Source organism: Motacilla alba, chromosome 11 (genome assembly GCF_015832195.1).
Source record: "Motacilla alba alba isolate MOTALB_02 chromosome 11, Motacilla_alba_V1.0_pri, whole genome shotgun sequence".
Lineage (NCBI taxonomy): Eukaryota > Metazoa > Chordata > Aves > Passeriformes > Motacillidae > Motacilla > Motacilla alba.
The window spans coordinates 14,351,274-14,367,071 of record NC_052026.1 but is presented as its reverse complement, the minus strand read 5'-3'; the positions used below and the strand labels follow the sequence as shown (position 1 = coordinate 14,367,071).

The following is a 15,798-nucleotide window of genomic DNA, read 5'->3' as shown; positions in this document are numbered from 1 at the left end:
GCAGGACCCCCTCGCGCTCCGCCGTAGCTGCCCACGCAGCGCCTGACGCGCGGCGGCCGAAACCGGCCCGTGAGCGGAGGCGGCCGGCGGGCGCCTGCAAGCGCTGGGCGGCCCTTGGGCCCCGCGCTGTCACGGAGCACGCTGGGAGTGGGAGTCTCGCACCCCACGGCGCCGAATGGAGCGGAGCGGAACGGGGACACGATTCCCAGCGTGCAGCGCGCCGAGGGGGGGGACGGGGCTTTGCTGGCTCCGCCTCCCGGGAGTTGTAGTCTCGGCGAGAGACGGGGACGGGCGGACCGGAGTGACGGGGACTGCGCTTCCCGTCGGGCGGCGCGGCCCCATTGTGGGCACGCTCGCAGCCCATTGGCCGCCGGCCGCGGCCGGGCCTCGCTCCCCGCCCGCTGACACAAAGCGGGTCCAAGATGGCGGAGGCGGGCGCGGGGAGCCCGCACGGCGGGGACGCGGCGCCGCCGGGGCCGCCCGAGGAGCAGGAGCTGAGCCGGCGCCTCCGCCGCCTCTACCCCCGCCGTCAACCAGGACGAGACGCCGCTGCCGCGCTCCTGGAGCCCCAAGGACAAGTACAACTACATCGGCCTCTCGCAAGGCAACCTGCGCGTCCACTACAAAGGTGCCGGGCTGGGGCGGCGGCGCCGGGTTCGGCCTCGGCCCGGAGCGGGACGGCCCCGGCGTGGCCCTCGGCCCGGCCGCTCCGCGGGGCCCGCCGGGCGCGGGCTGAGCCGGCAGCGGGTCCGGCGGCCCCGGGGCAGGGGCGCCGCGAGCAGCGCGGGGACGGGCGGCGCCGAGCTCCGGGCGCCGGGCGCCTGCTTGGCCCGGGGCCCCGGCCGGGCTGCTCGGGCCGGGCCGCCTGGGCTCGGGAGCGGAGGCGCCGGGGAGCCGGGGGCTCTCCCCGGCGCAGTGTGTGGCCTTATATAACGCCGTGCTGTGTCGCTCGCCCGGGCCCGGTGCGGGCAGACCGTGTGTTTACTCTGTCATCCCGCTTAAAACCCAGCCGGGGCTCGGATGGCCCCGACACGCTGCGTGCCTGGGGCTTTGGCTCCTCGGGTTTGCACCAAAGAGCTGCTCGCTGACTTGTAGTGCGATGTTTGCTTTGCTCGCTCTTGGAGCTGTTCTCCCTACCCACCCAGCGCAGAAGTGATTATTCCTTTTCCTGCCTGGCTAGTAAACACTGATGTCATTCCCTTCTTGTGTAATCGTTTTTGTCTTCTGTCTGTGTACATTGGTCTTCATATTGTGTCTGTGGGGAGGGGGAGAGGTGGTACTGAGTGTCTTTTTCAAAAACTTCCTAGTGAAAACAAAGGGAAAACCGAAATGCTTGTGCTGTAGGAATTGTTGGTGGTGGCAGTGCAGAGTTGTATATGCTGGTTCTCTGGAACGTGTGCTTTAAATGGCTGGCTCCGTGTAGAAACAGATCCCTGCTGGCTTCAGACAGTGAGGCTTTAGACCAGGATATGTGAGAGGCCAGATCCCCTCAGTACTTACATTTCTGTTCTTTCTTAGGTCACGGTAAAAATCACAAAGATGCTGCCTCGGTCAGGGCCACTCACCCCATCCCTGCAGCCTGTGGCATTTATTACTTTGAAGTGAAGATCGTCAGTAAAGGTAGAGATGGGTAAGTGCCTCATTGCAGCTCAGTGCCTGGCGATTTGTCTGGCAGCTCTGCTGGACTTCGGCCTCCTTTCCCGAAGGGTTCCAGCTCCCGTGGCTGCTGGGTGCAGCAGGCAGGCACAGCGCGGGCAGGTTTTGTCTCCTGCTGAATGGATGGAAATGAGGTGGAATGCCCTGGAAGCAGAGGCGCTGGCACAGCTGTGTCCTGAACTCTTGGAGATGGGCACTTCTAAAAAAAATCAGTAAACTGGGGGTCTCTGCTGCGATATGAATTAAAATAGATTTTCTTTTGCTGGCAAGGTCTCGTCACTCTGATTTCTGGAGTTGTGATGCCTCAGAAATAAAGTGAGGCAGAAGGGCTCAAGGCTCCTGCCATGAGCTTAATTTTGGACTGCTGCAGTGGTGTTGATGTGGTGAAGAGTACTGGAGCGCTGGGGAAAGCAGTAAAGGGGCATTTCTAACAGGGTCTGGAGTTCTCTTGTTAGTGTGGATTTAATTTTTACTCATTATGAAGGTGTCAGTTTGCTCTGTGAGGATGGCCATTGTTTATTGTTAAAGGATGAATGTGGCAGGAATATTATCTGGAAGGGAAAGCCACACAGGAGGAGGGATTGGGTGTAATTAATTAATCCAGTCCTTCAAGTGTGACATTTGAACTCTGAACAGTTTAAGGGTTGTGGGGAAGGCAGCAGATGTTCCTACTAAAAACCAAACGAAAGTGACAACTTGTTACAGTTGAATTTTTTTGCTGTCATTGTTGGAGTGAGAAGTGGCCTACTTGTGAAGGGACTTGGAAGGATCTCGGTTTGTGCTGCATTTAGGCCCTTGGTAATTACTGGGTTATCTGCAAAGGTGGATGCTGGGCTGAATTCCTTATAAATGCAGGGACTAGACCATTCTTATTCCTTCATTTCACTGACCTGGCTGTTAACTGCTTGTCTGTTTTGAAACACTGCCCTTGATTAGTTTATGTAACTGCTAAAACTGAAATAATTTGCAGCGAGCTTCAAGACAATTTTCCAAAGAAATCACATTACAAAAGGTCACTGAACAGCACTTAATCTTTACTGCAGTCTAGATCAATCTTAAAGGGAGATAATGGAATTTTCTGCTTGTCTCCCAAGATCAGAGTTTTCTGTATTAACAATTTGTTGTTTTTTTTGTATTCTGTAATTACAGTGACTTTCCAGGAATAATTAATTCCAAGGAGACAGACCCATGTGTGTTAACACAACAGCCTGAACGGGAGCTGCTGATAGCTCTGATCTGAGGTCGGGCAGTGGCGAGGCTTTGAGAGCCTCTGATGTCTCAGCCATTCCTGTGCCTTGTTTTTCTTTTGCTGGTGGAGACAGATCCAGCTTTTATCTTGCACGGGGTGGTACTGGGGATTTGTGCTCGTGAATTTCCACCGTGGCTGCTGCCTGGCTGTCACTTGAGTAGGTGTTTTTGTGTATCTCACCTTTAATAGTTTGACTTGTTCCTGCTGGAGGCTCAGTGTGTTGTACTAGTGAACTGTGGCAGAGATCTCTTCTGGGGAGGCTCCCCAGTGTTGATTCCATCATGGTGACCTCAGTTCAAAGGATTGGAGGTGCAGACATCTAAAGAAGGGATTGAGGGAATGAAGTTCTCAAGCAGTGTAGGTGACAAAGCCTGTCCCTAGGTACAGCACTTTAGCAAGGGGAGAGGAGGAGGAATCCCTCTGAGCTCATTTTCAGAATGGGTGTTTCAGCCTCTGCCCTAGAGCTGGTTATTTGACTTCTGTGTGAGGTAAGGATGTGCAGTTATTCCCTGTGTATCTCTTTCTGGAGTTTGTGATGGCGTTTCACATTCGGGTTTGAAATGCGAGTGATTTGGTTTTGAAACAAGACTTACTCAAGAAAGGCTTTGGTGAAGTGAATTTCAGGAAGTGTTGAGGAGTCTGAGTTTGCTCAAAGCTGTTGTCTTTCTGTGCTCAGCATTGTTAGTTCAGGGCACTGCACTCTGCTTAGATACTGGCGCTTGCTAATAAACAGCAGAAACTGAGGTTTCAGATAAGAAATGGGATAGAAGCTACCAGTGGCTCTTAATGGAGAAGTAAGAACCCCAAAGCTCACCCAATGCCTTTTTGCACCCTGCCGAGGGATGTTGCCTGTGTGTGACATGCTCTGATAAGAGGCTTCTTGAGCTGGCATTAGGCAGTGCCATTTTGGATTGGTGATGTCACTGTGGGAGAGAAACCTGAGCTATGGAGATGACTCAGGTGTCAGGACCAACTTTTTAACTTCTTCCCTGCTTTTCATTGGACTGAGGGGATTTAAAGCCAGTATGCTCCAGTATGCTCTCCTGTTTTCTCCCACCACATCATATCCTAGCAGTGAAAACACACATCCTTACCTCCCTCTGTTTTCCAGGCTGAGAACTCCTGTGCTCACCCCAGAGCCAGCACAGGGGAAGAGGGAGGGAGGGACTGCAGCAGCACAGACACAAGTTGCTTTCTCCCTGCCTCGGCTACTAGAAAAACTTCCTCTTCTGAACTGCCTTGTCTCCCCTGTGCCTTAATGCACCTGCCCCAGAAAGGTGCTTTTGTTAGAGAAGCAAAAAAAATGATTTATGAAAACTCTGCCTTTGCCATCACTGGACTTTTCTGCCTCAGCATTGGTAAAATCCTTTACTGGTGGATATTGCAAAGCAAGTACAGCGTCCAAAAAGTCCGTTTGGTGTATGTAAGAAACTTTTAAGACTGATTAGGTTTTCCTAGCTTTGGATTTTCCACTGCTCATGAGATAAAACCACAGTCCTTTGAGAAGGACAAGAGTGATTCAAGCTTACTTTTAGTTGAATGGTAGCTGTTTTTTATCCTGGTGGATTTAGTCTTAATTGATAAGAGGTCATGTTTATTTACTGGGTTTGTTTTTTGTGCAGTTTTGCTTTGTTGTTTTTCTTTTTTTTTCTGGGAGAGGGGAGGCTGCCAGGATACAATTGAAAAATTGTCTTGACAAGGTTTCTAGGTAACATAGAACAAATCAGATCAGTCAGTCTGTTGATCTGTTGCTACTTCTTGAGGGGGGAGATGGTTCTTATCCTCGGAGAGCAGAGGAGAACTTAGTTTGCAGTCTCTAGCCCCAGCCCTCCTGTCACCTCCTTGTCTGTGCTGAGCACACAGGGAGTGGTTCCTCAGCACTTTGGGATGATACATGTCAGGGCTGTGGGATTCTGCCCTTGCATTTGCTGTGTGTTTCTGCCCCTTCCCTCATACAGACACACTGCTACCCTGTCCTATGGTGAGCTGGTTCAAGGAGATAACTAGAGGAAAGCTGGCCAAAAAATAATGGAGGATGATTTCATCTATTGACATCACTGTCAGAAATTACTCTTTTTTTTTTTTTTTCTCTTTAAATTGAGGTCTACTTTTCATGGTTCCCTTTATTAATTGAAGGCAAGTCAATAAAGGGATGGCCTGAGCTGGCAGACAAAAGGGTAGGATTGCAGCAACCCTCAGTTCCATTCAAAGTGTTGTTGAACAGTTTTGTTTTAAGACTTGCTGGTAGTTAATTCCTGAGCCATTGTGTGCTTGTCTCCTGGGTGTTGTCAACTGGAACAAAAGGACAAGAGGCAGTGGGTCACAAGTTGTGGCAAGGGAAATGCCAGCTGGACACAAGAAAGAATTTTCCTTTGTGAGGATGGTTGTGAACCTGAACAGGATGCCTGGAGAGGCACTGGCATCTCCCTCATCAAATGTGCCTGGGGAGCCCTCAGTCTGCTGCCTGATAGATGTTGCAGAGTTACTTATGCTTTGGGCAGAAGGGTGAAGAGAGAATGTCCCAGGGTCCCTTCCTGTTCAAACCTCTCCATGAATCTGTGGATGGCTTGCTTGCAGCATTCCTCAGATGAGCAGATTGGCAGAAATGCCTGTGACTCCTTTGTTCCTGAGCTGCCACAAATAACTCAGGCTTTTATCCTGGTGCTGTTTCTAACAGTTCAACCTTAGCAGTATTTGAAGCCCTGAACTCTTGTCCTCTCTCCCTCCAGTGTGTGGTTCTGCTTGGTGGTGATTTGTCAGCACATCTCACAGCCTCTGTTCTCCCACTCCGTGATCTCTGCTTGGTAAACAGGAACAGGGAGAGACTCAGCAGGGTAGGGCAGCCAACCCACAGCTTAGGGGCTGTTGTGACTCAGAAGGACAAGTCATCCTTGTTGTCCTCTTTATGCTGGGGCAACGTGAGCTGCCTGTGGGTGACAGTGTGTGTTCCTGACCACCAGTTTGGTTTCTTGACTGGTGTTACCTCCCCCAGCCACGTGCTGGGTTGTGGTGGAGCGTGACTGGGGAGGACATTCCAGAGGCCAGCCCTGATGATGCATGGGTTCTGAATTCTGGCAGAAGTCACCTGTGCTGCTGCCTCCTCTCCATTTCTCAGCTGCTCCTGGAACAGATAGCCCAGCAGCCTGTGGATTCCCTTTGCTGTCTTTTCTGGGAATGGTTTGGTCTTGGACAGCTGCTTACTCATGACTACTTGGGTGTGCTGGCATCCTGACCTCTCCGGTGGGGACAGAGCCACTGCCTGCCCAGAGTGACTCTGTGCAGACACAGCAAGTGTGCTCTGCGGGCAGAGGAGGTGCCAGGGCAGCCCAGTGGTTTCATGAGGACTTTGAGCCATCCCAGGAGGCATCTCAGTGTGGCTTGCTTTTTGCCATGATGTGTTTTTGTGTGCCAGCGCTAGTGACTGTGTCGTGAGCTCGGTTGTGCTCACAGTCTTTTTGCTGGATCAGTACTTGAAACAGTGATTTCTGCATTAGGTGGAGACCCAGAAAGGCAGGAGAGGGAGGCTGGAAAGACATAAGCCACAGGGAATGCTGGTAGCCTTCTTCCAGCACCATTCCACAGTTGCTTTGAGCCGTGCAGCCTGTTGTCCAGAGATGCTGGTCAGCACTAGCTTAGGTCGAGGACAGTTTTCTGGGAGAGGGAGAGAAGAGTTCTTTGAGGAGAGTGGCTGAAGAGCTAATCAGCTTAGTCCATACCATAGTTTATTTTAAATCTTCCTTTAGCTTTCATACACAAGTGCCATAAGCCAGACTTAAAAATAGCTTAGTTTCTCTCTGACTGAAAAAGAAAAATAAAGGTCAGATGTGTTGGTTGGTTGCAGTCTGTACATTAGTAACAAATCATCTGCCCCTTTTCCTTGCTTATGTTTCTCCTTGCCAACTTTCCATTTCTCCTCAGCATATGGTGAGTGTGATGGCTCTGTGAAAAGCCTTTTGCTCGTGTTCTCTAATGGCTTCCAGATGCTGACAGAGGCCTGTCCATGGAGAGCTCTGACAGCACTGGCTGCTTATGCTCAGACACCTTGGAGTGCCTGTCTGGATGTGGCTGTAGGGAAGGCTAAGGGATATTCTATAGGAACTGAGGATTTCTTGACCCCTGATTTGTTACTGTAAGCCTGTAAATAATTGATTTCCTCCTCCCTTGTTGTTTTTTTTTCCATCCTGGTTTCCAAGAATCCAAAACCAGCACAGAGAGGGGGTTGTTCTGATTGCAGGTAGGTCTGCTTGTTTGAATTTATGCTGTTCTGCAGACGCTCATTTAAACAACCCAACACATAAATAAAGCCCCCAAGTAGATTCCATAAACAGTTCCTGCCTTGTTCCCATTTTCAGATTGCCCAAACAAGTCCTTCTTGCTCAGCCACCACCTGTGCCTTGGTGCTCTCAGGTGTAGAGACTCATTTTCTGCAGAGGTTTTGTGTCAGTTAATGACACCTCACACAAGTTGTTATTTCTTTGTCATTGTTCTGCTGCACTCTTCTGAAAGGGAGTAATATTGAGAGCAGCTTTTCAGTGTAAAGGGGTCATGACTACCTGATTTGCAGTTGATAGCTTTTTTAACTCCTTTCTTTTTTATCAATGAAGTAGAAATTTAAACTGTTTTATAGCAGTATCATGGGCCATCCATTGTAATAGTTGAGTATCAATTTATCATTAAAATTATTTGTGGAATAAGGCGATGAAATGGAAGCAGTGATGGTGATATGTGACTTTTCCACTTGTGATGTGTGGATTTAGGTATGTCTGAGACCTGAGATTTCCTATTTCTGACTGTGATAATTATTTTAGCTGTTGTTGGAGGTTTTTGTTCAGCTTCCTATGAAATTTTGCGCAGTAAATAAGAAAAATTTTGGGAAGGGGTTATTTTTGTTTGATTATTTTTTGTCCCCTCTCCCTCTGCTATTTTTGAGTATCTGTTATAGAAAAGGTAAGAATGTGACAAAAGCAAACTCTAGCAAAATCAACATCTTTAGAATATATGTAAAACATTACTATGCTCAGTTCTTCAGAATATGTTTACAGTTAAATCACAGAATAATGGGAACTAATTAAGTACATATTCTAAGCTTGCATATCTAAGGAATTCTGTTTAATAATAACTTTTGTAAGCTGGATAACTTTTATATATGAAAAACTTTTTTCTTTCACCTGAGAAGCCTTGAAATGATGAACTGCTAAAGAATTTATCATCCAGTGTGAAGCTTAGACTATCTTTCTTCAGCTCTCCACTGAAGCTGAATTGTGTTAGTTGTGTTCTATCAACTCTGTGGCCAGATTCATTTTTTATCCTGCTCTTCTAGCACTGGGATTTACATTGTACCTGTGATACAAGACTGGATCTCTGTTTCCACACTACAATCTGCCTGCTTGTTTACAAGTTCTTTGTATTGATGCCCTGGTCCTCATGAAGCCTTTGTCCCTTGTTGTGGAGATGTCAGTGGGTAAAGATCTGTGAGTTCAGTGTGTGGTGCTTTCCCAGCTCTGACTCTGCTGCTGTGTTTAAAGAGAAAGTGTTCTTATTTCACCAGTACGTCTCTTAAAACTTCAGGTGTTGCTTTTTCTCTGAGATGTTTTTCACATAATTAATCCCCTTTCCAGATCTTATGTAAATATTGCAGCTACTTCTTTCTGTAATTTCATTAATTATTATTAGGAGGAAAGAAATCCTTCTTTCATAGGAATTGTTACCATCCAAGCCTAAACCAGGGGAAATTAGTCTATAAGGCTGTGAGAATACCCCCTGAGAGACAGCTAGCTGGTACTGGAGTGTTTTCTTCTGATTTGGGTATTGCATTTATACTGTTCTCCCTGTTTTTCAGAGGAAAAACAGGGGCTCAGGGTGCATTTTTAATCTGTCTGTTATGATGGACTGAAATGCAAGATTAGTCACCAGAATGAAACAGTCTTTAAATGACTTGCCCTGTTTTGGATGCCTTTCTGTTACACATTTGTGGTAATTCTTAGCATCTTTTTTTACTGTTTTCTAGGCTTTGTTCATGGCAGAAAAAATGTTCTGTTACTTAGAGTGGCAATCAAGCAATCTTAAGTCCATTCAGTTGTGGAAACCTGTTTCACTTCCCTAATACATTTTCAGTGACCATGAGCAGTGCATTTGGAAGTGAGGTTTGTTAATCAGGAGGACAGCCTGAGCAAAAATCCTACTTATTCAGTTGGGTGTAACCAGAATAAATAATCAGAGAATGAGTATCAGTAATGCTTTGTGCTGTTCCCAGACTTCAGGCACCATTTGCCACTGAGATGGTTTGTGTGTGAACTTTGTTGGATATCAGCTGACTTGGAGAAGGAGTCAGCTGCCAAGAGTGAAAAAATAATAAATTGCTGGGACATCTCTGCTTCAGCTACATTTGCATTTGACCACAGGGTTTGGGGTTCTGTTGGATGTGGTGATGCTTGGGGTAGCAGATGGAGAAACTGGTTATTCTTGACAGATTTTAGTGGTGATTTTATCCTGGTGCTAGTATTTGGCATTTTCTTTCTTAAATGGTGCTCAGATCAAGTCTTTATCTCTGTATTTTCCATCTTTCAGTGTTCCTACAAACATTGTTAATCTACATCATCAGTCTTCCTTTCCTGAAGGTAGCTCAGACAAGGGACAGTTTGGCCCTTCTTACAGCTGGCAGAGACCACTTGAACGTGATCCTAAAATTAGAAGGGAGCTGGGAATACGATACCTTGGTCTGTCAAAAATAACTTTTCATTCTTCCTCTTGTCATTTTATCACTAATTACTCATAACCACCCTGAGAAGATGTGTTACGTTACCAGATTGCTGCCTCTCAGTTTTGTCCTGCTTACTCACCTTCCCTTCCACAGCTTGTATGGATTCTCTGCCTTTCTAAGGGCTGATGTACAATGGACTCCTCCTTGCCTCAGGATACTTGTAGTTGTTTTTAACGAGCTCTTAAAAATTTTATTTTCTTCCCTTTATCCCCTTCTTTTCAGCCTTGCACAGTTTGTCTTTACTGACCTCCTCTTGGGGAATTGGGATTCTTCCTGGAGCCCATCAGTGCTATTTCTGAAGCACCATCACAGAACAGCACAAGATGCACAAATAAAATCAGAACCACTTCCACTCTAGAGATTATATTCCATTATGAAGTAGTTCCAAAATATTTGTTGTTAGACTGAGGAACTGGAGACTGTTGGAATCCAGTATTTTACATGCCATAGGTAATTTTTCTAAGCAGATGTAACTTGTTTTTTCACTGCCTTAAAACAATGTTCCCCTTCCCCCACCAGGACTGCCACAATGTGGTTTCAAGTGGTGAGGTGATAAGGGTTATCATTGCTAACCACTCTTTAAACCTGGCATGAAGTCAGGACCCACCTCAGACAAGAATGATAGTTCAGAGCTTTGCAGCAAGAGACTGTGAAAGTCTCTGAAATGCCACCAGTGTGGTGTAGAATTCACCTCTAACTTGATCATTTAGTTTGTTTATTTTAGATTTAACTGTGCATGTTGAAAGAGTGAGGTGCACCGTAGCTGGGAGGACAGGATTCCTACCACATAGGTGTGGTTATTAGAAAAATCTGCAGGATACAGGAAGCCTTTGAATCACAAACCTGTGGAAGAGTGAGACATCTCTTATTTAACTTGTGGCTCAGCAGGATTGCTTGGCTTTGGCTGAGCTGTGTAATAAAATGCCAATCCCAGGAATTTCTGCTGTGTGTTGTGTTAATGTTGGTTCACAACTGAGCAGGGAATGACTGCTTTAGTGGAAGTCATGGCCTTCAAAACAAATTATTCAACCTCTCTGGTCTTAACTCTTTCATCTTTGGACCTTGGTGCTGTTGGCATCCCTGGCAGTCTTGTTCCAGCCTCCTGTACTGTGCCGGGGTGGGACTGGCTCAGGAAAGAAGAGTTCTGGGCTGGTGGCTGTTACCCAGCCAATGCTAAACCAATGTATTTTTTCCCCTTTGTTTCCCCAGCTTTCAGATGGGTTGAGTTTTGTCTGCCATCTGGGTGAACCTCACAGCCACTTGAAAGAAGAGTGGCAGGGATTGTTTCACCATCCTGATCTGGTACCTTTCAACAGGTTAAACAATAAATACAGGGGAAACCTGTATTTATTATTTATACTGTCTTTCTTCTCCTGGCAGAGCCTTAATAAATCTGCCTTGCTAATTGTCAGCTAGTGTTAGAGATGAGTGCTCAGTCCAAGTTCATTGGAGAAAGTCTTGCAGCTTTTTAAGGAAAGAAATACCTCCTTTTGTTTCAAGTATAGTGCTTGTGCAGTGAGGACCATGGGCTAATTGCTTTTTCCCTCTTTCTGCCCTGCCTTTATGTTGCACACAGCAGTGTTTCCCAGGTGCTGGGTGCTTTCCATGGAGATGATATTTGCTTTGGGATTCCTGATGCTGAAGAATGTAGTACAGGTCTGCATGAGTTCTGTTGCTGTGTTCTCCTGTGTTCTACTCAATGAGTTCTTCAGTCCTGCACTGGAAAAGCCAAATAGATGCAAATCCTGGAATTTCAGCATTAGCCACTTGCTGTCAAGGGGCAGGTCTGTTCTGAAGGTTTTCTGCTGGGTTCACAAGGATTTTTGTGGGTTTGCTCATACAAAGTAGCTTTAGACTACACAAAAAACTTTTCTTACATCGTCTTTTTGGCAGGTTCTCTGAGTATCATGTTTGCTCTGGAGAAACATCTTTTGACTCAAAGAATTGCTTCTCATATGGGTGGATTCCCCTTCTGGGACAAACGAAACACAGCCATCAGTGTCTCCCCTACTTCTGTGACTCTGTAAAGCTTAGAGCAGCCTCATTAAGAGATCTCTTTGTGTCAGTTTGGGTCAGTCAGATGTTGTCACTCCTGTGAAATAACTTTTCTCATTGTTTTTCAGATGATTTCTGCCCAGTGACAGTATATTATTCTTCCTGACTGAGTCACTCCATTTGAGATCTTTTATATCTTTAAGAGTTAAATTTTAATTCAGAAGTGCAGTCATCATTTTGGTTTTCCATATCTTTTCCAAGGGAAAGTCTTTTATTGACAGAAACAAAAACCAAATTACATATTTTTTTAAAATATACAGATTTAAAATGCAGCTTTGAAAACATCTGCACTGCAGAGTCCACCACCCAAGTTGTTTTAGGGGCCAGAAGTGAATGCTGTTGTGTTTGGATGTCACTGAGCTGGAGCTACATGTTGGTGTTCTCTGCTGAAGTACTTGGGAGCTGGGAAGGGACCCAAAAAGCTTTGTGTCTTTGAGCTTAATCTTAGCACAGTCATGGTGCTGTAAGACCTAGAGGAAAAAATCCTGGGAATACTGCTGGCTGTGTGTGGAGCCAGCATCTTCTGACAGGAGAGCTTTTTACCAAGGTCCTTCATTCTTGTGCTGGGGCCAAGGAGGGGCAGGGCATGGATGAAACAGGCAGAGCTGATGTTGTGGCTGGTGCTGCGTGTGGCTGATTCAGGCACATTTTCTAAAGCAACCAGTGCTGGGCAGGGCTGAGGTAGAGTAGGAGTCTGGAAAAATTTGGTGCTATGGTAACTGCCAAGGCTGCTGGTGAGTGGAAACAAGACTGTTCTGACTGAATCACCAGCATGTGTCTGCGTTTATTTTTGCCAGTCTGCTCTGTTTGGAGTTGGTCTAATGATGCAGCGTTTTTGAAGCTTCAGATTAGGTGTGGGGGACAGGTCCAAGTATTCAGTGTTCACTGCTCAGGAGATGGTTTTAGGAGGTCACTTTAGCTTAGCTTTGCAGATTACCTATGATGGATAATGGATATGAGTGTATTATTGCCCCAAAATTAATTTTTTTCGATTTTCACACTGGGTGCTGACATTCCTGTGCATCTTTCTTTTTTTTTTTTTTTTTTTTTTTTTTTTTTTTTTTTTTTTTTTTAAGAGGCTCTTTGGATCTCTCAAAAAGGAGCTCCAGTTAAGGGATGCCCCACAGGGAATCTGTCCGCATCATTATGGTCTGAATCCAGGGTGAGAACAGGCAGGCCACGGAGGTTTATGTTGAATGATATTCAATATAATAATTGATTCATTATTAAAAAAAAAAGGGCAGTAGTTTGCTCTTGATGATGTCCACAAATACTGTTTAACTAGTATTACATTTGTTGCATACACAAAACTGATTTGGAACATTTGGAATCAACGAAGTGAGAAGTTGTTCTGCAGCAAGAAGTTCAGAAAGCATCTGGTGCTTTTGGGGGTGGTGGAGTGGAAGATTTAAAATTTTTTTCCTCCCAATTTTCAAGAGAATAGAGTGATTTTTTTTTTTTTTTAATTTTTTTCACTGAGGCTTTATTGATTTTAAAGCTCATTTCATCCATTACTTCTGGTACATAAATTGATTGTAGATGGGAAAAGCAAAGTAGCACTTTCTAAAACAGAACCCAGCAGTCAAGTCTGTGACAATTTGAGGTTCTGGATATAAGCTGTGGGCTGTGGAGTTGAAAGTCAGCATGGTGAGGGAGTCTGTTTTTATTTTAGGTTGTCTGCAAATTCTGTCTACAGTTCTACAGCCATTATGGTCTTATTTTTAAAGTTTGTCTTGAGCTTTAAATGGGAGCAGAAGTTGAAGAGCAAAAAACTGTGAACCAGGAAGGTTTGTGGTCATGTTCCTTTTTTTTTTAGCAACATATTTCCATGATGTTGTGTATCTAGATTAAAGTGTAATCTTAAATTTAGAATTTGTGAAGTTGTAGTGCTTGCTTTTTATAAAAATACAAGCTTCCAGTCTCAATTTAAAGCTATGTTTTCTGAAAATGGAAAGATACTATTGTATAAGTTTTGTATTTGGTTATGTGCATCAGATTTAGCTGTTCACAAAAGAGGGGGGATGAATCTGCATAGAAAATAATGAAGTTAAGCAGGATAAGCTCAAGTGGGTGATGACCTATTTTATCTGAGTTTGACAATTAGGTTATTTCCTCTAATTTCCAGTGTTTTCCTTGGTGGTGCCAGCCTTGTGGTGCAATACAGTGCAGAGACCCAGCAGGGGATGGGGACAAAGGGCACCCCTGGAAGTGCTGCAGCTGGGATTGTGGTGAAGCTGTGCCAAGGCTGTGTGCAGAGGCGTCCTCTCTGTTCAGTTCTAGGCCTGCTCATGTCAACAGCAGCAGATGTAAATGCAGAGGAGCAGACAAGCACCCTCAGGCAACAAGGAGGGATGGATGGAGTTGGCCCCTGGCCCTGTGCCAGCAGCGTTGTGCTGTGTGATACTGAAAGGAAGGAATCTGACACCACCAAATGACAAAGTGGCCACAGTTCTACAGTGCTTTACCTTCAGCTGAGCCAAATAGATCAGGACATAAGAAACATTCCCTGTGCCAAGAGGCACGTCCTGTTCTTTGAAAAGAATTTGTCACAGCCAACAAATTCAGGAGGTCTGGAGCTTGTGATGTGACCTGGTGAAGTTGGTGGGGATGGTTCTGCCAGAGAAGCAGAATGGTCTGCTCCTGGACAGGTCTTTGCTAAATGTTTCAGACCTGCCAGTGTCAGGGTGAGCTCTCTGTGTTATTGTTCAGGCTTAGAGGGTGCTTTTACACTGACTTGAAGCAATTTGGTTTGAATCACAGCTCCCCTCAGGCTCGAACAGTTGGCAGAGGTGGCACTGAGGTTGTCACTGCTCTCATAGAGCTGAGGGCAGTTGTAGCTGTGGACTGGATCCTGGCTGCTTGCACACATAGTTGGGAAAAAAAGCACATGGCAAAACCCACTATGTAGTAAGGAAATCTCTGTAACAGCAGAAGACTCCTCAGAAAGAGAGGAGTAGAAACAGACTCAGTAGAAATACAGAAATTTAATAAGAACTCTCTTATCTGCCAGTGCCCTAAGAGGGTGGCAAGCAAGAGCTGGAGTAGTCCCTGCAGATATAGGAGCAAGTCTTCCATATTGTGCCTGGAAGGCTGTAAAAATATCTCCAAATTCAGTTTATTACAGATGCTTGTGTGTCAGATGACACTGTGAGGCTGAATTTTTAGGTGCCATAAATGCCTGCTGGGGAGAGGCTCTTGTGAATCAGGGAGCTCATGAGGATGTAACTTCTGACTCGTGCTCTGAGCAGTGCAGGAAATGTTTACAGCCAAGGTGTGTTTAGTTGTTGTTCTGCAGCACTGACCATAATCACTCAAAATAATACAAAAAATAATACAAAAATGGCCTCTGAGCTGCCACTTTGAGTGCAGGGTCAAGCTGTGTCCCATTTCCATGGAAAAGTGAGTTCAGTTCTCATCTGCAGTCAAAACATAAATGGAATAATAGAGATGGGGAGGGGGGAGGAATAGAAACCAAAGCAGAGAACATTGTTATGCTGTTATCTGTAACAATCACCTTGGGCTTGTGTTGTGAGATGCTGGTGGCTCTGGTTATTCCCTGCTTCTCAGAGAAGTTACAGAACTGGAAGTGCAGCAGAGCGCTGAGGTAGAGATGAGCTTTCTTGAGAGCAGCTGAGCAGACTCTGATTAACCAGCTTGAGAAGAGACCTTTGGGGAGGGGGTGTGAATCAGGACTTCAAAATCCTTGAGGAAATTGTCAAGGAAATGCTTTTCCTCTCTCTTCCAATTTTAAAATGCAAGTACGAATAAAAAATGGGTTGGGCAGGAATTGAATGGGCGAGCTGTAGGATGTTGCCTTTTCAAAGAGCTTACAAAGGTTCAGAAAGTGAGATTGTGTAAAATACATGCTGAACAATGAAAGAGAGTTCTTGGAAAGTACAGCTGAGTGCTCTGTCTTCTGCATCCACTGTCAGCTATTTTTGGAGACAGTACATCAGGCTGGACAGACATCTGTCCTCATATACTATATCTGCACTTAGGTGTTTTTTACTGTCTTGTTAATCACCTATATAAATAGGTTTTTCTGATAGATGTGTAAAAATACCTCACAAATACCAAA

At 45.7% G+C, this 15,798-nt stretch overlaps 1 protein-coding gene across 1 annotated transcript in view; it reads left to right on the top strand.

The window, feature by feature from the left end:
• Window positions 1-259: 259 nt before the first annotated feature.
• RANBP10 (RAN binding protein 10) overlaps window positions 260-15,798 on the top strand; it is a 59,303-nt gene continuing 43,764 nt past the window's right edge. Inside the window, 3 exon segments of the mRNA XM_038148571.1 lie at window positions 260-521; window positions 523-628; window positions 1,519-1,630. Of these exon segments, the coding sequence (XP_038004499.1) occupies window positions 423-521; window positions 523-628; window positions 1,519-1,630 (317 nt within the window). The 5' untranslated portion in view covers window positions 260-422.